Raw genomic sequence first — 23556 nt, forward strand, 5'->3', positions numbered from 1 at the left:
TAAATAATATCAATTTTTTATCCTATTGTTTACTATATTTATTCGCTTGGCAGTGTCATTGTAGGTTTTGGTTCTTTTGCTGTTGTGGGCTGTAAGGACCTTTGAAATAACTGAAATCATTTGGCGAAGTGATATGGAATTGTAATGAGGTCAAGAAGAACTACTTTAGCCGTGTGTTTCCCTGAAAATAATTAGAACGTTCATCAACCAATCATATTCATATTATTTTTATTTAAATATGCATATTAAACATGTTTTTTTAATAAAACAGAATTTATTGATTTCTTTAAAGCATAAATAAGAGCGAGCAGTCACATTATTACAGTGGCGTATAAGTGTTAAAGTATTTCATTATTCACATCATTGGGTGTTTATCACCATGGACATATAAGTCTTTAAGGGTCATTTAGCAGACTTACTAAAAGTTCTTGTGATCAACAAATGGAAACAGTGCAATTTATCTTTTAAAGAAATATAACTTCTAACAAATAGAAACCACCAGACACAAGCAGCAGGGGCAGTGAACAGTAGAGGGATCATAGCAGACATGTGACGTGAGAATACTTGAGGTCGGAAGGTTGAACATCATCATGCATGTGCAGACTTGGAGTGCCACAAGATGTGCATGTATTTAATTTTTGGAGCCTCCGCTCAAAATCATAAGTATGTAGAGGAATATCATAATGATATCCAGGTAGATAATTAAGGCACCGAAGATATACTCTTCAGGATCAAGGCTGTATTTTTTCCTGCCCATCACCAACTGACAATCCACTGCCAGGAACTACAGGAGAGGGAAAGAGAAATATTGATAACAATGAAAAGCAAATGTATGTCATATACTTTCTTAAGCACTTGTAGCTTTAAGTTTGTGATGATCAGTATTTATGGAATATTGATTATGCTTTACCATAGCGTAAAGAAGGGCTCCCAGAAAACCGTAGAAAACTTGCAGAACATTGGAGTAGAAAAAGATAGTGAAGAATCCAAACATGAGAAAGTTGACGGACAGTATAAGCAGAATGCCGTTACAAATGGTGAAGTCCAAACGAGTCTGAAAGAATCACAGCAAATCAGAATGACCTAACTGAAAAGTTGTTTTCCACTGAGTTTTCTATAATCTAATGCATTTTAGAGGAGATTTGGGGCATTAAGTGTCATTTATATTCAAATGAGCTTATGTCAGATTAGTGTAAATTAAAGCAGGGTTTTAGATGTCACTGACTCCCAAAATATAATCATATATAGTGCAAGGGACCCATTTTCATGTATAAAGGCCCAATTTATACTGTGAAAAATTAACATTATAAAAATGTGTAAAGTGAATTTGAAAATATTTAGTTTTACATCATTCTACTCATATTTTCTTTAAATAAATTTCCATATTTAATCAAAAATATGTATGCATTTACATGTTTTACATGCTCTAAACCTTTTCAACGGTCCCCCTTGCACATCCCAGTTTGAAAACCCCTGATTTATAGAGAAACTGAACATACCTGGGCAGAGAAAATGATGATGGTGAATGAGATGACCAGAGTTGATCCTAAAGCGATGATCACAGCATCTGTGTTGTGATATGAGGCTACCGTTCCCACCATGTAGGACAGACTCAGCGTGACCACTGACTGCAGGCAATACAAGGACATGTTGCATGAAAGGTTAAATAATTAGTATGGAGTGCACTCTGATTTCTGAAGATTTTAAAAGGGAACCATGTGTATCTAACGATTATATTGCTGGGGGGCCATTCTCATTCACGAATCAAACTGTGATCAAATTTATTTTCTTTATTAATTTATTGTTTATTAAAAGTTGCAGAACCAACTGAAACCACACGTAGCCTAAATAAATTAAATAAACATTTCTAAAATTATTATTAGAAATGGTCATCGTGATTTTGCCAAGCAAGACATGTTCCTGGATCAAAATATCTTGTTGATCCTGGAACAACATTCCTGTCAGAAAATTTAGTCCCAACCCAGAACGTATCCCTAAAATCAGAGGGAAATGATAGGTGAATAACACAAATGTAGACCTAACCCTGGTTGTAAGCCTAAACTTGACATAAACTAATGTAAACTTGTCCTTCAAATCTGATTGGTTGATTGGAATGTTGTTCCAGGATCGACAAAGATGTTGATAAACTTTTATACTACCTATATAGGCCACTGCATTTCATACGAAGTACAGGCTGTACCAGTTTGTCATAGAATGGAAAGAACTAAGTTACAAAATGTAATGGCTTGACTTAAGGGAAGAAGTTTTGTCCTGGGTAAACCTGTATTATAGAATGTCATTAAGTACACTTTGGGGAAGATTCAAGAGGAACCAAGAGGAGGAACCAACTTGGTAATAGTGCACTGAAATGCTGCCTTTCAAAGTAAGAGAGTTCAAATCAAAGACCTTATTCTTGACTAACCCATTGCGTTTCGAATTATGGGTTGCACTTCCGGTTTGGGGAACTTCCATTTAAAAAGACTGAAAGGAATCATTTAAAATCATAAGGTTGCCCTACAAATAAAGCGTATCCATCAATTTTTCTTTCATGTTTTATTTTCAGACATCATGAGAATAACGTAACGTTTGGTATTTTAACGTAACAAGTTATAACAAGAATATCTATGGCAAGAGCTCTTTTCATCTGCTGCTTTCTATCCTCTTGATTATTTTCTTTTGTCCCTTTGCATACCGCTGTAATAGTCTGAAAAAGGACAACATATACTGCACATTTGTGGTCTGTTCTAACGATATAATTTACGATATATCCCATTAATAATTCACTGGAATGCATGAAGAATCTCTCGTTTTTCTCCTCAAAGCCTCACGTCTTTTTCCAGGTAAATACAATTTATTATCTGTAAACATGATGGATCACTTTGAAATAGAGAACACAAACCGACGTCACGCCTCGTTGCATGCCGAGGCGGCGCCGCCATTTTGACAGGATCGCCCTCTATTACTCGTACTCAAATTAATACGGATTCTTGCTTACTTTTTGTTTTGTTTCTGCCATTAAGTGGAAAGTTTACATTTTTAATGGTATCGTTTGCAGGGAATAGAAGCTATTTTATCGCGTCGCATGATCATTTTATTTATTTAATTTTTTTTACTGAAGTTTTGTAGAATTTCGTTTACAATGTTGATCTGTTTACCGTGTCGCACGCTGGACACTCACCGCTGCGTCAGCCATCATATGAATATCCAAATAAATCTATGTGATCAACACACTGAGAAAAGTCGATTCATTTATTTGTTGGAAACATTTAAATGGTGCTTAAACAAGCATATTGAGTAGGCCTACAACTGTTGTCATTGTAATTCCCCTTTTCCACGATCAAAGATGAGGAGAATCGGAGATTATGGGTCAAATTCAGCGGACAGACGGACACGAACACAATATATATTTATTTTAACAAATGACAACCACACTAAGCAATTTCATACCTTTATAAAACCTTTATGAAGAAAATGTATAAAATGCTTGCATTTTAAGTGATACTGAAAGTTTATATTTTGGTCCGTTTTTCTGCATGTGCTTTATTTGTAAATAGAATTTGGTCTCTTTAATATCAGTCTAAATGCATTAAGCCTTTTCTTGAGAGGACACGAGAGGAAACCGTTTTTATAAACGTGTTGCGTTAATATTTTGGGCTCATTTGCGTATCTCCACGCAGTATGCTTTAATACAGAATTGTTTGTTTGTCACATGAAGCGTTTTTCTTGTTAAGCATTTGAATGTCCCCGTCAAGTTCTGTTAATTCACGAGCGCAGTGAGAGTCAGACTTGCAAAGGTTAATTATTAAACCAAACGAAATCAAAACGTTCAAAAACACTGCCATTCTTTTATTGAGTGATAAGCAGTGGGTTTAATCAGTGCCATTAATAATAGATTTGCCATCCAGCGTCTTCTCGTCATCTCCTCGACCTGCTTCCCTTGGTGTTTTTACACGTAGAAAAGGCGAAAAAACGTTTTTCACTGTCTTGTTTTCTCTCAGAACGATGATCTGAGTTACTATCACAATTATAGATGCAGCATTAATGACATACAATGGTGACATTTTTCACAATCATGACAGAAAACAAATTACTGCACTAAACTCAATAACGGAAAGGCTGCGCGATCCTGTCAAGATGGCGGATAAACAAAGAAGTTACCCAGAACTCAATGCAGCGTGACGTCAGATTCGTATTCTCTATAGTATCACGCAATGCTTAAGTTCATGAACATTTTTTATTAAGGAACATATATTACATAATACAGATATATATCACTATATTTATATTTAACCTGCGTTATTGCTGCGGAAAGAATCACGCTTTTTCATGGCCTGTTGAAAGTACCTTGTTGATGCTTTTACACTTTTAAATGTCCTTTTAATGTCCGTTGGTTGAAGGGTGAGTAGAATAATGTCATCTCATTGTACCCAGTTTTAAAAAAACGTATTATTGTGTTCATAGAGCGAGCCTTTCACTGACTGTTTACAGCTTAAGGGAAGTTACACCCATTATTTGTGCAAAGTGTCAGGGGGCGTAGAAATAAGTTGGATAGAATAACACAAGACGCGTCACTCGTATTGTTTTGAATGGGAGAAAGTGGAACGCGCAATATGTCGGAATAAGTCCCGCCTTCTAAATATAAGCGCCAATTGCTGATTGGTAAAGTCATCGCGTCACTGTAGCGGCCGTTAGAAGCTCCGGTTCCTATAGAAACAGTCAGACGCGCGCCTCCGAAATGAGGTACAAGAGACTCGACTTAGGACGGTGCATACGCATTAGCTTCATCGAGCCTGAAAAATACAGTTTTTTGTCATGATTCAAGCGTTTAGAAACAGCATTTATGAGACAGTTGTTGTCAGATTTCATTGGTGATTTCAAATATGAAATTTAATTGAAAGCTTGGCAAACAGCTTTGGAGAATTTGATGTTTCCCCATTCAAAGAGATAGGAGCTGCACTTGAATGCCCGAGAGGCGTTTCAAAAATGGCCGCCAAGTGAAATGACTTGTCTTAAAGGGACTTTAGTTCAAATCCAGAAGCATACAGTCAAAGACTATAGATATAGAAAGACAGTTGACTCCTATTAGTTATGAATGGGAGAAACTGCAACACGCAATGTGGCAGAATACGTCCCGCCTTCTGTTCTAAGTAAAAGAGCCAATCACTGATTGATAAAGTCATTGCGTCACTGCAGCTGCCGTTAGAAGCTCCGGTTCCCATAGAAACCTGAGACTCGTGCAAAAGACTGCACATGCGCATTGGATCGTCTAGCCTGAAAAACAGGCTTTTTTAATGCTATTTAAGCATAACAACATTTATGGGACGGTTCATGTCAGAGTTTGTTTCTGATTTGAAATATGTAAATTAATTGGGAGTTCGCCATAATTTTATTGAGATTTCAGGATTCCCCCATTCAAATAGACAGGACTTGGTCTCGGATGCCTGAAATAGCTGCCCGGAGGCGCTGCAAATATGGCCACCGAGAGAACAGACTTTCCTTGAAAGGGACTTTGATAGAGTGCAACAGTGCCCGTCCAGTTTTTTAGTGGCCTTGGTTCTGGAAATATTTTCCAATTCATTTTTCTCAAGGGGATTTAAAAAAAAAAGAAGAACTTCATTCAATAGTTGTAAGCCTCGAACCAAACCAACCAGCAATCATACATGAGTGATTGATGGAGATTTCACTGCATCATGGATTATGTAATTTTTCCACAGGAAAAGTTGAAATAATATAGGCTGATGACTTTAACAAAAGCATATACCATTGATTAACTTTGTTGCTCACAGTGGATCTGTCTTGAAGGGTTTATAGGTTACCGTTCCAAATCAATTCCCCAATGGGATTTGTACTTCCGGAACCTGACTGTTGCACTCTATTCTGATCAATACGTACATCGTCTTCTAACTGTAGGTGACTTTTCTGGATTTCAGTAAATAATGTTCTACATGTAATGCAAAGCATGAAGACATATTCACACACAGACACTCACCAGTCCAATCAGGTTCCAGGGATGTGTGCGACTGAATTTGGAGGAGATGGAAAGACATAAGGCCACCACCATAAAGATAATGTATGAACTGAGGTACACCCAGATGCTACGTTGAACTGCTGCCTTGACTGTTTTTGAGAAGGTGAACACACAGACTACAGTGAACGTGACTAGCAGCTGAATCGTTACCACACTGAACACCTGTGTGGGTTAAAAGAGAGATTTGAAATGGCAATGAGGACCACTGTTCAGAGCAATCATTATGGTAGCAGGTAAACGACAGAGATGCTCACCTTTCTGATAAACGCTTTCCGAATCTTATCATCTTCAAAGGCTGACACAATCTGATTTTCCTCAGCATCTGTATTACAGAAGAAAAACATTATTCTTGTGATACCTTCCATTCCATGTCATTAGATGGTTATCGTCCTCTAAAATATCTCAAAAGTTGCTTTATAATAAAGTAAATGTTAAATTGATCTTAGAAACAGCAGAGTACCTGCTAGATTTGGTTCTTCTGTTTTGATGATGCCTGCCTCTTCTGTGGGCAGATCAGGTTGGATAGCGCAGACTTGTACAGGAATTGGTTGGGGGTACATGGCAGGGCCCGTAGGATAAGGAGGAGGCATGTATGGAGGGGGAGCATACATTGGTGCTGTTGTCGCATGGCTAGGGTCACTCTTAGTCATAGAGTCATTCGGAGATTTTTGGTTCTCTACGTCCGTCATCCTAAACAAGATGGGACTGCGTTGTTAGAATGTCAAAACAGGAAGGGTTTGTTCACCCAAAAATGAAGATTCTGTCATTAATGACTCACCCTCATGTCGTTCCACACCCGTAAAACCTTCGTTCATCTTCGGAGCACAAATTAAGATATTTTTGATGAAATCCAAGAGCTGTCTGACTCTTCCATAAACAGCAATTTAACAGACACTTTCAAGGTCCAGAAAGGTAGTAAAGACATTATTAAAATAGTCAACATGACTGCAGTGATTCAACCTTAATTTTATATAATTATTCCGTCTCCTCCCTGTCATTCTCCTACACTATTTACATCCAGCACTTCCAGGTTCTACATCAGAACTTCGTCTCACTATTGGCCAAAGCTGATCACTTGATCAGCACGACACATGCGTGTGATGCTGATGCAGGAGCCGGCGTTCTGACATAGAACCTGGAAGTGCTGGACGTAAACAATGTATGAGAATGACACAGAAGAGAAGATATATTGTTAAAAAAAGTTATTTTGTTTTGTTTTTGCACACAAAAAGTATTCTCATTGCTTCATAACATTAAAAGGTTAGTTCACCCAAAAATGAAAATGATGTCATTAACGACATACCCTCATGTCGTTCCAAACCCGTAAGACCTCCGTTCATTTTCAGAACACAGTTTAAGATATTTTAGATTTAGTCCGAGAGCTTTCTGTCCCTCCATTGAAAATGTATGTACAGTAGACTGTCCATGTCCAGAAAGGTAATAAAAACATCATCAAAGTAGTCCATGTGACATCAGTGGGTTAGTTAGAAGTTTTTGAAGCATCTAAAATACATTTTGGTCCAAAAATAACAAAAACTACGACTTTATTCAGCATTGTCTTCTCTTCTGGGTCTGTTGTCAATCCGCCTACACGACTCTGCTTCTTCTTCTTCTTTCCTGTTTTACGGCGGTTGGCATCCAGCTTATTGGTGCATTACCGCCCCCTTCTGCTCCGGAGTGTGGTTCACGACTCCACAGTGACACTGCTGACGTAAGACGCTGCTGATGTAAGACGCTGCTGACGTGTTATCCGGTGCGTCCGAGCTTCGTTTACAGTCTGAGGGAGACGCACGCTGTATTCAAGCTATTCTACATTGTTTGTATTTTGGTATTGCTATATTTTTTAAAATAGTGCATAAGTGTGCATGTCGCGAATGTCCTAATCACCAAAAACAACCACGGCAACGTAAACACTGTACCAACGCTGACAGATGAAAGGATTCAATGGAATCAATTCAATGGAAAGGATTCCGGAAGAGAAGACAATGCTTAATAAAGTCGTAGTTTTTGTTATTTTTGGACCAAAATGTATTTTTGATGCTTCAAAAACTTTTATCTAACCCTCTGATGTCCCATGGACTACTTTGATGATGTTTTTATTACCTTTCTGGACATGGACAGTACATACATTTTCAATGGAGGGACAGAAAGCTCTCGGAATAAATCTAAAATATCTTAATTTGTGTTCTGAAGATGAACGGAGGTCTTACGGGTGTGAAACGACGTGAGGGTGAGTCATTAATGACATGATTTTCATTTTTGGGTGAACAAACCCTTTAAGGTTGAATCACTGCAGTCACGTTGACTGTTTTAATGTATTTAGTACCTTTCTGGACCTTGAAAGTGGTGGTTAAATTACTGTCTATGGGCGAGTCATAAATCTCTTGGATTTCAGCAAAAATATCTTAATTTGTGTTCCGAAAATGAACAAAGGTCTTACAGGTGTGGAACGACATGAAGGTGAGTAATAATGGCAGAAATTTCATTTTTGGGTGAACTAACCCTTTAACATAGGGGTAGGTGTGATTTTTAAGTGTGAAGGAAAAGGAAAAAGCATCAGTGAACAGGAAGTGGTGGTTTCTGCACTGTTTGTTTGTTATTGTGTGGTTTGTCATAGTTCTTTTTGATATGCCAACAGCTTTAGATCTAGATTTAGAAATATATTGAAAGTAAACCTGATGGTAAAAACACAGAGATAAAATAAGATGTGAAATTTGCCACTTTAGTAACATTTTTTTATCATTTCCTTCACATCTAACTACAACTATCTGTTAGCACACTAGAAAATTACAGATAGGTGTGTTTGATCGAGGTTATTGGATCTCAAGGACAAGAGATGTTTTAGCATATTAAACATGTTTGCCAAAAAGTATAAATAATAAGGTAGCACTTTATTTTACAGTCCTGTTTCGCATTTTCAAAAATCACTTTCATTCCTGATTTTTTTCTACAACTTTTCCATTAGGTGATTGCACAGACAGTGCTTTAAACTGCCAATGTGAAAGTGTATCACTCTATCATGTTTGTATATTGTTTTACTGTTCACCTAAATCAGTACTATTGCAGTTCATTTGAATTAGAAATGCTAAGTGGATTTCAAAATGGGTCAAACCCCCAATTTGCTAACTTGAGCCATTGAGTGCACATTCAGTGTTAAAAGCTGGCGTTTGTTCTCATTGTTCTAATTTGTATTTCAGTTGATGTTATCACTTTATTCTAAAGAGTCTACAGCTTATAATATAATTAGATCAGGTTTACTTTACAAGATTTAGTTGTTTTCTCTCTAAAGAACAGTTTTTGCATGGATATTTAACTAATTTGAATACTTTTTATGTTAGACAAAATGGGGAAAAATGCTTACCTTCTCCTCAGCGTTATCTTGTTTGAAGTCTAATCACTCCAAGCTCTCTGATGTTTAATGCTTCACCTTTGTTTCACACAGGCTAAAGTAGCTTCCACATCCTCCAGTTACATCATTTACAAAACCCCCCCTGTGGAAAATCTGCTGTGAAGAAGTTCAGATTTCACACGATTGACCAAACATCTCTAGTGTAAAAGTTCTCACCGTTGGCTTTCTTTCTCAGTGCATTTTCGGTACATTTTTATGAGCACACCATTAAATAATGCAATTTTTAAGCAGTTGTATTTTACACAAAAGTAGATGAAAAGTATGACTCTGTTTGTCTGTGTTTGTGTGAAGTGGGGTCTGAACAGGGTTAAGTTTCACAAATTCAACCACAAAGTGCAACAAGAGCTGTCGAAATATAGGTTATACAAGATTTTGACACAAGCACAAGTTCTTCCTTTTTAACAGAATTCAAAATGTTTACCATTAAAACTCAGATGAAATGTACCAAAATCAATTTAGAGACTACAATCTTTTAAACAAAAGAAAACAAGTACTTCCACCACAATCATAAATGCAAGCACTTTCAATTTACTTGTTAACAGCTACTGATTTTATATTGACACGCGATTTATTTACACAAGAAAAGATGATCCAAAGCACAACAACAATCACACTTAAGCATATTTATTGTAAAAAATACATATAAAACCAATTTTTCAGACATACAAAAGATTTAGGCATAGAAACAGCATCATGGACAAACAAAAGACAAAGCCATTTTGAAGTGATACATATTTACATTTTAATAAATAAATACTCAATTGTTCTTTAGCAGAATGAAGGCAGATTGTCTGTGTTTGGGGATGAGAATATTTGCAAATCATATTGACCTAAAGAACATTCCCAACTCATTCATATTTGACCGACAACTCTCAAAAACACAGGATCAAGTGGGTAAAGACCCTTAGCACTGAATAATTACAGAACTTTCTATAGGATTTATACTGCGTATGTATGTTTATATATATATATATATATAATACAATTTATAATTATTAATACAAAAAATTTTCAAACACCACCTTTGGAGTTAGCTAAGCCCCAGGTTAATATAGTAAATATGGATATTGAGGTATGGCACCACATGAGTTAAAGGGCAAAAGCTAACTTACAGAGCTTAAAAGATTGTCAAAATACTCTGACAATACCTCCCTCCACTCCACAACACCAACAAAACATGAATGTAACTGTAAAAATGACTCGTGCCTTTGACTCACTCAGACACGCTTGGCATTTCTTGTGTTTTCTATTGGAAAGAACCGTTAGACTGTCATGTAAAGGAAACACATTGCAATACTTTCAAAGGTAGAAGGAGACGACATCTCTCTGAGGCGGCAAGGAAATCTTCGTTCAAAGCCACTCAAAATATATGAATCCTTGAGCTAAGGCAAAAATGTAACAGACCGCTACAAAACACAACTGAATAATGAACATGATATCAAGAAACCCCTTAAACCTCAAAACATGAAAAAAAATAAAAATCCTCTGTAAATATTTAACAAGCATCTCTCTGGAGGGCTGTCTAAAAGAGTTACCTTTCCTTTGGATTTATTCATTCCAAGGGGGTCGATGACATTGTCATAATTACCCATCAGCTGTTCTCAATCGCCATCCTCAGGCAAAGCATGTGCCATATGGCATTACTGCGCCTGACACACATCTCCACACCACAGATGGCCTCATTCAACGTAGACAAGGCCTGGTGTAAATAGCGTACAGTAAATGAATTTCTGAGACATTTCATCTTTCCCTCGTAGAGTAGTACATGCGGTCAGGTCATCAGCGTCAAAATCTTCTGCATTTGAGTACACACTTGAACACACACACTTCACTGCAACCAATAACACGTCCATTAATCTAACTAGAGGAAGTATTGCTCTGATCTGTTAACAATATACAGCTCCACTGAGTAAAAGCAATCAGATCGAGCTTGATGTGGAAATGAGAGGGAGTTTTGCCTCAATGATGGATAAAAGTAAGTCACTAATCAAATGAATCTATTGGAAATTTCACTCTGCCTCTGAAATGTTCCTATAGTAACAAAAAGTGGAAAGGGTAAACAAAATTAGAGTATCCCCAAAAACATCATTATGTATCATTCGCAATATAAAACATCATGCCTCACAAGTAATCCTGTGCAATATTTACGCATGTACAACTCATTTGCGTTCATTTGGGATCTGCCCAACAAACTCGAGTAGTTCATTCAAGCCAACGCAACCCCAGCAGGCTGCACAAAACCAAACGTTATAAACGACAGATCACCACGTTTCCATGGTAAGAACCACCCAAACGCCATCCCACTGCGGGAGATGATCGAGATGTCCACGCGGAGAGGCGTTCCATGTGTAACTTTTCTCTCCGTTTACATTGGTACAAGTTCTATTCAGTTTAACAGTTAAAGAGTTAAAGAGAAAAGGCAAGCAGAGCAAACCCGGCGTTCGCGCAGGTGCTGTAGAGCAAGAGAAAAGCCGAGTCTCGAGAGTCACGTCAGATAGTTAAAGCCGGGCTCACTCGGGGCCAGACTGACTAAGCTGAGCACGTGTTGATGTTTGCTATTTGTTTTTGTTCCTTTGTGTCTTTCTTTCAATCCTCTCATCAGAAAATATATGCTCCTGCCAGGGGGTATAGTCTCCTAAAAAGAAGGGGGGGAAAAAGTTAGGAGGAATCTAAAAACAAAAAACTAAATCTTTAAAAAAGGTATAGTTCACTCAAAAATGGTAAAAGTTTTTTTGGTCCATGCAATCAAACATTGGGGTCCAATGTAGAAACATTATTCCAAAAATATATTTTATGCAGAAGAAAAAAAGTCATACAGGTTTGGAACAACATGAACGTGAGTAAATGACAACATCCGAATAAATTTTACTTGTATTACTAGCTCACCTGAGTCATTGTCATTGCACGTGAATCATTCAAAAGGATGCTCAGGGCAGCATGGCTTCACTTTGCTCCATGTGTCAATGCAGCTGTTAGGAGAAATATCAACCATTACATATTCGAAAGCATTCATTTGTACAGCAAAATTATCATTTTTTATTTTTAGAAGGGTTAGTGTTATGGATGCTAACGATTAATCGATCAATTGTCGATAATTGATCAAACTTATCGATGGTTGATTAAGCAATGTCATCATTAGTGCGTAGTTGAGGTGCGTGTGGTTCATGCGCAAAACATGGAGTGAGCATGCTGTAGTTACGCATTACACCGTCTGCTCTCTAATCGCGGTACTTTGATGGCACTGCTTCACGTCGAACACACCTAATGTCTACCTTGGTATCTATATAATACACTTAGTTGGGGGATTCATGTGGATACAATTTGTTCTCGTGTGCAGCAAAGATTGTATTTTGACTAAAGCTTTATGGAGTGGACCAGAAAATCATGTGGTTGTTTTGTCAGGCAGTTATAGAGAGCATAATCAGATATGGCATTACGGTATGGTTTTTGGTAACCTTACAATTCAAGTAAAATCTAAGCTTGCATGCTTGGTAAAAATAGCAATGAAGACCATTGGGAGAAAGGACCATTTTTCCCTTGAGTCATTGTTTGAACAGTCTGTTCTTGGAGAAGTACATAAAATCTTAGCCGATCCATTGTATGTACTGCATACTGAGTATGAATTGTTACCTTCTGGAAGGAGGCACAGAGTTCCAATATGTAGATATAATCAGTTTAATAAGTCTTTTATAGGGCCCTATAATTTCCGTGATCACGGAATCGCGGAATCCATTCATAAAAACGGAATTTACTATATAACGCGGAATGTCACGGAATTTGTCAAATTTTTGATGAATGAATTAAAAGCAGGTCAGTACACGTAAATTAAATCGTGATATAGACTTGTGACTGAATATTAAACCGCAAAAAGACTATTTAAACATGAATCCTGCATATCTGTGTGCCTCTGAAAATGAATTATGCGAAGCGCAGTTTCATTTACCTCACACACAATCGCGCAGGCGCACGCACATTGAAGCACGTGCGACGCTCGCAGTGTTTTCGTCCTCTGTTGCCTCACTATATGAACGCACAAATTCATCTCCAGAGCTGCTCTGAAAGTCACTTCATCAGCATTTAACCGCTTCATTTGAGAAAACTCCCGTCATAAACAGAGAAACTCAAAGCTCTAGGCAAACCGTCAAAATAAAAGTTCGATTTAACTTGACAGAAACATATTACTGTTGTACAGTAGAATTTAGGTAAATTAATTTAATAATAAATTACTAAAATATATTTTAAACAATAATCTCAGTGTTTTTTTCCATGTTTTTATTTTAACAGTAAAGCTCTGTTGTGCAGCACATTGTTTGACAAAAAAAGTTTAATTTCATGATTAAAAGATAAATTAAATGGTATGCGTTCATTTGATTTCCAGAAAAATTTAAATGCACAACAGAGCTTCTGAAGAAAAAAAATCATAAAAATATCTTTTTTAATTAATAAATAATGTTGTTTTTAAGAATTCATTTAATTAGACATGCTTTTTGATTATTAAAATGGAATTAAACCATTAAAATGGAATCCAGAAAACAGAATTTGGTAAAAATAAAATTTGAGGGGAAAGAATAAAACGTATGGCCCTAAAAAAAATGTATTTTTTTTTGTTAAACTTTTATTAAATTGTTGGTAAATTGTACAAGATTCATTATTTCAATAAACTAGACATGCTTTTTGATCACTAAAATTTAATTTAAACATTAAAATGAAGTCAAAAAATAAATAAAATGGAAAAAATGGAATCCAGAAAAATTAAAACGGAAAAAACAGAATTTAGGAAAAAATAAAACGGATTTTATAGGGCCCTACTTTTATGCCTATTTCAATAAAAATGTTAAATGATGAATGAATATTATCATTTCATTTTATTATTTTTGCATTGTTGAATCTGTTTGTTTTTGTCAGTGTAAACACCTTGAGTCCAACACAAATTTCCCCTTTGGGGACAATAAAGTGTATTTAATTTCATTTCAAAACTCCAAACAAGTGATTTTACTGAATGTAAGAACTACTGACTTGTGTAAACGCCACAATGAAAGTACAAAGTCAGTACTGAAATTTTTAAAAATGTGACAATACCAGCATTTCCCTCTAGCATCTTGAGCGCTGTTGAACAGATTCTTAAACACCTGATTGGCCATTGTGTTCACATGATCAACAGATGTCTCTGATTGGTCATTGTGTTCATGCAATCAACAGATATGTCTGTGATTGACTACAATGATCAATGCTTCAAACATCTTGTAAATAGTCATCTTTGATCTCTTCACCGAGCGTTACACATGTAGCCAATCACAGACATCTGTTGAGTGTGTGAACACAAGGGCCAATCAGAGGTGTTTAAGAATCCATTCAACAGTGCTCAAAATGCTAGAGGAAAATGCCGGTATTGTCACATTTTTAAAATGTCAGCACCGACTTGGTACCGAAAGTCTGTACTTTTACACTAGTACGTAGAATAAACGACAAGTTTCAGCTGTTGCTCCTATTCTATGGCACAATTAAATCAAGATCTGTCAATCTGAGCGATCAAAACAATCCAAGCGCGCTCCAGCTTTAAAACATTTCTGATTGGTCTCGACACACCATCCCTAGCCACTATACCCACCCACCCACCAACCACATCTGAGATCCAGTTTCCATTGGTTCAACTTTCAAATGACGTTAGAAAACACTGCGTCATGATCATGACCCGATCGGATCCCAGGAAATCCTATAGCTTTAGCCAAGCAGCAAGACATGTCACTCCGAATGACGTGATCTATACATTGAGACCACCTGCTCTGAATAAAGATATGCGATATACTATCGTTTACGAATGTTTTGTGAAGTTACAAACAAAAACATAGCATAAAATGTGTATAGATGGCATCTCGTGTATATGGTTTACACATGTCGGCGGTGCATTTTCATACAAATACTTTGGACTCTAAGACAATTATGCTTGTATTCTGCTAGTTGAGACCTTTCAATGATTTATGACAAGTCTATCTGTTATGTACGATGATTTTACAAATCACATTTTCATGTAAAGCAGTTTTTTCATGCTATAAAAATTGAGCACTTCTAATATGTCAGTAAATTTAAAAGCACATTTTAAGTGATGGTCATATTCACTATATTCGCTGTAAAGCCAAGCTTCTAAAGCTTTAAAACGACACCTATTTTGTGTTGGTTAAGCAAGTGGTTAAGTAACGTGATAACTTAGTTGCGCTTCGGATTAGAGAGGTTGGTTAGCGATTAATTGATCATTAATTTAAACAATGATCGATTATGGAAATTTATGTACACTGAAATCCCCATTTAGTGTGCTTCACAGTTACCTCTTATGGTAGACGCACAGGCAAGCCAGTCGAGCAATGGTTTCTCCCTGTAGGAGGTCTTCGAGGCAGATTGAGCATTCTCCACTGTCCTTAGCAAGCACATCCGCTGTTTGGACAAATAAGATATGAGCAGAAGAAAGAAAAACAATGATAAAAACAAACTGGATGCTTCGTTGCTTACTGTTATAAGGGAGAGGTGGAGAAGTCAGACAACTTAAAAGGTGTTCCTCGATCCGCCCTCCAGGGAACGGCTTGGTGCAAAAAGGACAACGAATAGCTGGAAAGGAGAGAAAAACTATAATGCAAACTGGAGATACAGAAAGCGTTTCATGAAATGAAGGCCAGTCACAATAACAGACGCCAATGTGGCCCACTTTTCTGAACCCCCTGGCTGGACTATGTCCAACTGAACAATATAGTGTAAAAAACAAATATCATAGACATCATTAGTAAACTGGGTTTACTTTTTGTCTTTGCGTTTAAATCCATCATGGATCATCCTGTCAGGAATGTCTGAAATGTCTATAAACCCCAAAGCCTAATTACACCACAAGCTCATTAGTCTAGTGCAGAACCATTAATCTCTTTTAATCACCTTCCATGTTTTATATGCTTTTAAAAAAACAAAAATCACTCACATATCAAATTAGGTTTGCTGTCTATTTCATTACGTACATAAACTTTCAGTAACAGTTACTAAAGCATTAAAGGATTAGTTCACTTTCAAATTAAAATTTCCTGATAATTTACTCACCTCCATGTCATCCAAGATGTTCATGTCTTTCTTTCTTCAGTCGAAAAGAAATTAAGGTTTTTGATGAAAACATTCCAGGATTTTTCTCCTTATAGTGGACTTCAATGGAGCCCAAACGGTTGAAAGTCAAAATTACAGTTTCAGTGCAGCTTCAAAACGTTCTACACGATCCCAGACGAGGAATAGGGAGGAATAATCTAGAGAAACCATCACTCATTTTCTAAAAAAAAAAACGTATAAAGTTTTAATTTTTTTTTTTTAACCATAAATGCTCATCTTGAACTAGCGCTCTTTTTCTTCTCTATTAGAATTCCAGCAGTGTAGACACTGCTAAGTGTATTGCTGCCCTCCACAGTTCAAAGTTTGAACTTATTGTTACATACTTGCACTAGCATATTGAATATGACATTTTAGTTCAAACTTTGATGAAATGAAACTGTAATTTTGACCTTTAACCGTTTGGGTTCCATTGAAGTCCACTATAAGGAGAATAATCCTGGAATGTTTTCATCAAAAACCTTCATTTCTTTTCGACTGACGAAAGAAAGACATGAACATCTTGGATGACTTGGGGGTGAGTAAATTAACAGGAAAAGTATATTTAAAAGTTGTCTAATCCTTTAACTAAATTTAACAACTGGCAATACATGTGTTACATTATTTATTAATCTTTGTTAACATTAGTTAATAAAAATACAGGACCACTAAATGATATACTCAGCTACAAGTGTCTATTTTAAAAATGTAGTAAATATCAAAATTAACATTGAAAAAGATCATTTTTAATGCATTATTAATTGTTAGTTCCTGCTAACAAATAGAACCTCATTGTAACTTTCATTAAGCAAACTAGTTAAAAACAAAAATAGACTGACAACTGCTGTCACTTTCTTTACACCATTTTCAATTAAAGTGAACGGTGACTTGGCCTGTCAAACCTAATATATTTTGATATGAGAAGAGTAATAATGACAATTTAAATATTTCTAACTATCCTTTTTGAAAAGTATGGATAAATGCATATAGGCTAATTTTGTTTAATACATAATACATTAAGCTGTTGAGCTCCTGTAAACTGCATTTCATTGTAAACAGTGCCGGTTTAAATGACAGAACAGGGTGTAAGGTTTGAAATGACTGCTGAAGGAACGAAATAATCAGCTCTTCAACTTACCACCGTGGCGGTTGTTGAGTCTGTACAGGCCGATCCACGCCTCGGAGACTGGCCGAGCGTGGGTCCCTCTCACCCTGGCGGACCTCGCCGTGACGCCGCTGGTGGAAGAATGGCGACCGCTGGGCAAACGCTCCGAGAAAGTGCGCTGCGGTGCACGGCCTATTTCCTCCCCGCCCACAGGGCCTCCTGGACTGCCATCCTCCTCGCGTTTCTCATCGGCTCCGCTCTCGTCCGTTGGCGAGGCCTGGCTGCTCAGCGACGGGGATGTGTGGCGGTCGGCGGGACTGCCGTCGCTGCTCGCCTGCTGCCCGGTATCCGAGTCGCTGCCCTCCTCCGACCGGCTGCGGTTCGTCTCGGAGTCATGGTCGAAACTCCCGGAGAACTCCACCATGAGGCTAGTGGGCCTGGTGCTTCGGACCCGTCGGCAGGACTCTCTCTTGATGCCATCTTTATCGAAAGGTGTCGAAGCAGCTTCCTCGTGTAAACGGCTCGATCTCGTCCCCATGTTCGGCCGCGCGCAGAGCTCGCGCACTCCCTAATACCGATCGATCGATGGCTGATCAGCTAACCCGATTGCTTCCGTCACAAAGCCCTTAGGCCATATAACCACATGCCACATTTATTTTTAAGTGGTAAAGATAGCACTGAGCTGTGCAGCGCTTTATTTCGCTTTCAGTTATGACAACTGCCTACCGCATTTTCCTGGCAGTTACGTCCCGTGGTCCCTGTTCAACGCATCACACCGGAAGTTGGCCTCTTTCCTTCTTCGTTCAACCGACAGTGTGACGTCACGTTCTAAATGAACTCTTTAGCCAATAGAGTAGCAGGAGCATGATTGTGTCATTCACAGCAAGTTATTTTTAAAATCTGTGCCGCCATTTTAATTTGTTTTTTAAAGGGTGCAATACATATTTTTGGAGATTATGTTTCCTAGTTATATGTACTATATTAAGTTTGTACATTTATTTTTTTATTCATGTAGACTTAAAGGATTAGTTCACTTTCAAATTAAAATTTCCTGATAATTTACTCACGCCCATTTGATCCAAGATATTCATGTCTTTCTTTCTTCAGTCGAAAAGAAATTAAGGTTTTTGATGAAAACATTCCAGGATTATTCTCCTTATAGTGGACTTCACTGGCCTCCAAATGGTTGAAGGTCAAAATACAGTTTCAGTGCAGCTTCAAAGAGCTTTAAACGATACCAGACGAGGAATAAGAGTCTTATCTAGAGAAATGATCAGTCATTTTCTAAAAAAAAAATAAAAACTAAGTTTTAACAATAAATGCTCATCTTGAACTAGCTCTCTTCTTCTTCTTCTCAATAGAGTGCCCCAGGGATGACGCGTTTTTGTAGGCCAACCCGGAAGTTAGCGGAGCACGGGTTCCCTCAGTTGAAAGATTTTTGGAAAATCGCAGAAAATAAGCTCTGTGTTTAACAAAGGGTTATGACACTTAAACGTTTTGTCTATCAAGATAATCTTTACAAGTTCACACAAATGTATAGATTTTGAAGCCTAAATAAAGTCGTCAGATATAAGAAGCTAACAGTAGGCTATAAACGGACTACAGCACACAATGGTCGCGGATCAACGTCACCACCTATCTTCCTCAAACTGTATTTAAAAACAACTTTATTTACAAACATGCTCACTGATTATGATCTGTGCTGTTATGAATACTTATCCACTTTTTCATGAGAAATGCTGTCCAAATGTCCCGTTTTTAATGATGACGTCTAAAGTCCCCGCCAAAGGAAGTAGTCCCTTTTAGCAACTTGTTAGCAACCACCGATTTTAAGACACAGTAAAAGTTAAAAAAATCACAAGTGGGTTATAACTGGTGTGTTTTATGTCATAGATCAAAACGTGAAAGTATTTAGAGGCTTTGTTAACCACAAACCTTATTTCAGGCGATTTAGCAAAAAACCCATTCAAAAAACCCATAGACTTTACGGCGTTGAAACCGGAAGTCCTAAAATGCTAACTCGCGTCCGGGTTTTGCCTACAAAAATGCGTCATCCCTGGGGCACTCTATTTGAAGCCCAGCAGTGTAGATGCTGCTAGTGTATTACTGCCCTCCACAGGTCAAAGTTTGAATTAATTGTTATATACTTGCACTAGCATATTTTATATGAATATTGAACTACAATTTAGTTCAAACTTTGACCTGTGGAGGGCAGTAATACACTAGCAGCGTCTACACTGCTGGACTTCAAATAGAGAAGAAGAAGAAGAAGAAAAAGAAGAGAGCTAGTTCAAGATGAGCATTTATGGTTAAAATGTATAAAATAAAATAAAAATGTTTAGAAAATGGCCGATTGTTTCTCTAGATAAGACTCTTATTCCTCGTCTGGTATCGTTTAAAGCTCTTTGAAGCTGCACTGAAACTGTAATTTTTGACCTTCAACCGTCTCGAGGCCACTGAAGTCACTATAAGGAGAATAATCCTGGAATGTTTTCATCAAAAAACCTTCATTTCTTTTCGACTGAAGAAAGAAAGACATGAACATCTTGGATCACATGGGGGTGAGTGAACTAATCCTTTAACATTTAACTTTTTTTAAATTAATGTTCACACTGTTTTGGGAAACAACAGTGAACACTTCAAATATGATTTGGACTTACACTTTTTTCTGAACATTAATGACATATTTAACTTCCAGAAAAACATATTTTCCCATCCCAGGCATCAAATCCCTATTATTATTGGTCATTATTTTAAATTATGGACACTATGGGAGCTCTCTGAATATTATTATAAAATGTATTTGTGATAAAATCAACATTTTCCTATTAATCAGATGTCCCTCACACTAATTCAGGAATTGAAAATATAAAAGTTACATAAAATCTCACACTTTTGCTACTAAAGCCTGAAATGGGCACTTTTTGTGACAGCAACCTCATCATTTTTGATCAAAGGCTTAACTTCAGAATTTTAACTAAAATCAGTATTCTTGATTGATCGGAACATTTCAGACAGAGTTCAACTAACTTTAAATTACTTTTTGATAAACTTAAAATAATAATAATAAAAATGTAGGTGTGACAGGGTTTAGTGTGACAGGGTTGTGATTTTTTGCCCAAATTGGCCACTGCTCTGAATAAATGGAGAGCACATGGCATGCATGATATTAAGAAATCATGAATAATGTTGAAATAACAAAAATAATTTTCACAAGTAATAGTTTTCTATCTTTAATTAATGTAACAGGGTTGAGTCTTTAAGCTTGACAATCACAATTTCACAACATAATTTAGTTATAATTATTAAAGAAGGTAGGTGGTAACTTGCCTGTGTCTTCTCAAAATGTTGTTCAGAAGACGTCTATGATGTCACTTCCTATTAATGATGTCACATAAGTATCAGTTCATCATGGTTTGTGTAACGGGGTTGAGGGGTTACTGAGGTACAGAACTAAATGATGTGATTTTAATCATGAATTTACTTAGATAATCATGAATTTACTTAGAAATAAAACATTACCAGCAAAAAAGCACAGATGGATATTTATGGGAATGGCAAAATGAATGGACATTTTTCTCATTTTATTATTCATATCCCGAGTACACTTTCATAGAAGGCCTTGAGAGACATGACAAAATAGGTGGTGTCTGCTGAAAAAACTAAATAATTTCTAATATAAAGATAAAATGTATGTAAACATTATTAAAGGAGACATTTAAATTAATACAAAAAGCTTTTAAAAATATATTTTGGTAACCCAATAGATAAAATACACTGGAAAAGGTCAGAGGGACTCAAATCGGACCGGTTTCGTGGAATGATGCTGGACATTTATGCTGTATAGTTTCATATCATTGGGCTATATTATAAACGATAGGCTATTTTTATAATTAATAACTATTGGAATAAAAAAAAAAGCCACTTGTCTCTGAACAAACCACCGATTTCATGCATAAATTGTGACATTTGTCTATAAAGAACATGCCTGAAACAATTTCAAATATTGTGCAGAGTATTGCTGCAAAAGTTATTTAGTGAGATTTGATCTTCTCACTTAAATACAGATTAATTTGCTTTTCTGAGTCAGTGTCGCAAGACCAAACAATACAAGGGTCATATTTACTTTACAGCATCATGTGGTTCAGTATTGCTCCAAACAGTGCAAAATTCAGCATGCACTATGAAAATCATATAGCTTTGAAGATGTTGGCAGCCCAAAAGATGCTTTTATTGCTCTGTGTCGGGGTCTCACTCGCACATGATTCAGTCACATCGGCACAGCTAAAGAGCATTGAGGAAAGGCTGACAGCCACAGAGGAAACTCTGAAAGAGCTGAAGAGAGAGAATGAAGGTACATTTTTATCTACACTGATTTGTTGATTCATTTCCAGCCCGAAACATTATACTGAAATGTTCCTTCTGAACAGCTTTAAGGACCATCACAAAAGCCTCAAGTGATAAACTTGAATCTATCCAGGCAGAGAATAAAGGTAAGTGGAAATAATTGTTATATTTAAAACCAAGTGTAAACATGACACAAAAAACTTACCTTTTCACAGGCAAAAAGGTTGCCTTTTCAGTTGGACTTTTGGCATCTGGATCAGATCAAACTGGACCCTTTGATACTCGGACAACCCTGATCTACAAAAAAATTTTCACTAACACGGAAAACGTGTATGACTCCAACACAGGTAACCAACCTGTGCCATTCACATTACTTTATTATGTTAATTATGATGTTTAAGTATATTCAATCTGAATTCATTTGTGTCTCGCAGGTATTTTCACAGCACCAGTGAATGGAGTCTACTTCTTCAGATTTTATGCTCACGCTCACTCTACTAAACAAATGGCAGTCAGTCTCTATAAAAATGATCAAATCCAGTGCTCTGTGTTTACTGAGAAGCCCGTGACCAATACTAACGGCAGCAATGGTGTGGTTCTCTCGCTGGTGAAGGGTGATCGAGTGAGCACACAGCTGTGGGAGAACAGCTGGGTTTATGATGATGACAACAGCTACACCAGTTTCAGCGGTTTTCTGCTTTTTCCTCTGTGAGCGTCAACTGAATTCAGAATTGTGACAAAAAATGTTACTGTTTTCATAATAATAATAATAATAATAATAATATATGTGTGATATTTACATCAAAGGAAGAGAACATGGTATGATAACTCCTCCTTTGCATGATAGGTATGAAAAAATAATAATAATAAAGAAGTCTAAAAGTTTTGCTTCTCTAATGACGTTGAACTTGAAAACATTTTGGAAATCTATATCTTTATTCTTTTTGCTGACAAGACTTTTACTTCAGCTTTTTTATTTCAAATGCAAATTAATGTACGATTCAGTAAATGCATTTTTTACAATCACAAAAAAGCAAGTCAGCATGTCATTATTTTACTAGTCTTGGTTGCAATTTATAATATGACATAAATACATATTATCATACAAATCCAGATGTGATTGCATATAATTACCTGAATGTTTGATACTTACAATTAAAAACTAGTAGAAGACACCGTAAACCTGAATAAGTTGGCAAAATTCAAAAAAATTTCCTTCAACTCAAAAAATCTTTAAGTTCATAAAACTCAAAACAATGAAACAGTTCAGTTTACTTAAAATATAGCAGTTCTGTGAACTTGAAAGAAAAATAAAGTGCTAATACTCATAAAAGATAATTTGACTGAACTCATTTGTTTAATTTAGGTTTGTCCTAAATAATCTGAACATTGGGATTAACAGCTAATGGATGTTTTTATGTGGCTAATAGTGTTGTAGTGTTCGAGACCGGTCTTAACGCCCATTCACACCAACAACCATAACTATATTTGTGTTCACACCAATGAACGATAATGATTTGTTTATTCTAAGATCACGCGCTGCGGTTTTAAAGT

The 23556-nt window shown here is 36.7% G+C and overlaps 3 protein-coding genes across 4 annotated transcripts; 1 reads left to right on the forward strand and 2 right to left on the reverse strand.

Moving 5' to 3' along the window:
- Positions 1-235: 235 nt before the first annotated feature.
- Positions 236-9536, reverse strand: si:ch211-284o19.8 (protein lifeguard 1). Of its 2 annotated transcripts, XM_067363318.1 has the most exons (8): positions 9390-9451; positions 6807-6922; positions 6489-6718; positions 6283-6350; positions 5990-6190; positions 1500-1628; positions 911-1054; positions 236-784 (listed from the first exon to the last, which is right to left on the reverse strand). In XM_067363318.1, exons 3-8 carry the CDS (start codon positions 6715-6717, stop codon positions 632-634), a joined length of 924 nt encoding a protein of 307 aa, XP_067219419.1. In that variant the 5' UTR covers position 6718; positions 6807-6922; positions 9390-9451; the 3' UTR covers positions 236-631. The 2 variants fall into 2 exon arrangements, with proteins under 2 accessions (XP_067219419.1, XP_067219418.1); XM_067363317.1 differs by lacking the exon at positions 6807-6922 and having other exon boundaries at positions 238-784; positions 9390-9536.
- A 515-nt stretch (positions 9537-10051) lies between these two features.
- zgc:66427 (uncharacterized protein LOC406256 homolog) lies at positions 10052-18511 on the reverse strand. The gene is made up of 5 exons (XM_067363702.1): positions 17689-18511; positions 15942-16037; positions 15761-15866; positions 12324-12406; positions 10052-12072 (listed from the first exon to the last, which is right to left on the reverse strand). Exons 1-4 carry the CDS (start codon positions 18191-18193, stop codon positions 12349-12351), a joined length of 765 nt encoding a protein of 254 aa, XP_067219803.1. The 5' UTR covers positions 18194-18511; the 3' UTR covers positions 10052-12072; positions 12324-12348.
- A 2123-nt stretch (positions 18512-20634) lies between these two features.
- cbln13 (cerebellin 13) lies at positions 20635-23315 on the forward strand. Its single transcript, XM_067363445.1, has 4 exons — positions 20635-22009; positions 22086-22148; positions 22218-22349; positions 22437-23315. The coding sequence occupies exons 1-4, from the start codon at positions 21793-21795 to the stop codon at positions 22712-22714; spliced, it is 690 nt and encodes a 229-aa protein (XP_067219546.1). The 5' UTR covers positions 20635-21792; the 3' UTR covers positions 22715-23315.
- Positions 23316-23556: the final 241 nt, after the last annotated feature.

Source organism: Chanodichthys erythropterus, chromosome 16, assembly GCF_024489055.1.
Source record: "Chanodichthys erythropterus isolate Z2021 chromosome 16, ASM2448905v1, whole genome shotgun sequence".
In the NCBI taxonomy this organism is placed as follows: domain Eukaryota; kingdom Metazoa; phylum Chordata; class Actinopteri; order Cypriniformes; family Xenocyprididae; genus Chanodichthys; species Chanodichthys erythropterus.

Excerpts from the sequence above, each read along its gene's own strand:
- si:ch211-284o19.8 (XM_067363318.1), bottom strand. The coding sequence starts at position 6,717 with ATGACGGACGTAGAGAACCAAAAATCTCCGAATGACTCTATGACTAAG. Across the intron at positions 1,629-5,989 it reads CCTGGAACCTGATTGGACTG|TCAGTGGTCACGCTGAGTCT; the intron begins GTGAGTGTCTGT and ends TATTGCCTGCAG. Across the intron at positions 785-910 it reads GAGCCCTTCTTTACGCTATG|TTCCTGGCAGTGGATTGTCA; the intron begins GTAAAGCATAAT and ends CCTCTCCTGTAG.
- zgc:66427 (XM_067363702.1), bottom strand. The coding sequence starts at position 18,193 with ATGGGGACGAGATCGAGCCGTTTACACGAGGAAGCTGCTTCGACACCT. Across the intron at positions 16,038-17,688 it reads ACTCAACAACCGCCACGGTG|CTATTCGTTGTCCTTTTTGC; the intron begins GTAAGTTGAAGA and ends TCTCCTTTCCAG. Across the intron at positions 12,407-15,760 it reads CTGTGCGTCTACCATAAGAG|CTGCATTGACACATGGAGCA; the intron begins GTAACTGTGAAG and ends TTCTCCTAACAG.
- cbln13 (XM_067363445.1), top strand. The coding sequence starts at position 21,793 with ATGTGGTTCAGTATTGCTCCAAACAGTGCAAAATTCAGCATGCACTAT. Across the intron at positions 22,149-22,217 it reads TATCCAGGCAGAGAATAAAG|GCAAAAAGGTTGCCTTTTCA; the intron begins GTAAGTGGAAAT and ends ACCTTTTCACAG. Across the intron at positions 22,350-22,436 it reads CGTGTATGACTCCAACACAG|GTATTTTCACAGCACCAGTG; the intron begins GTAACCAACCTG and ends TGTGTCTCGCAG.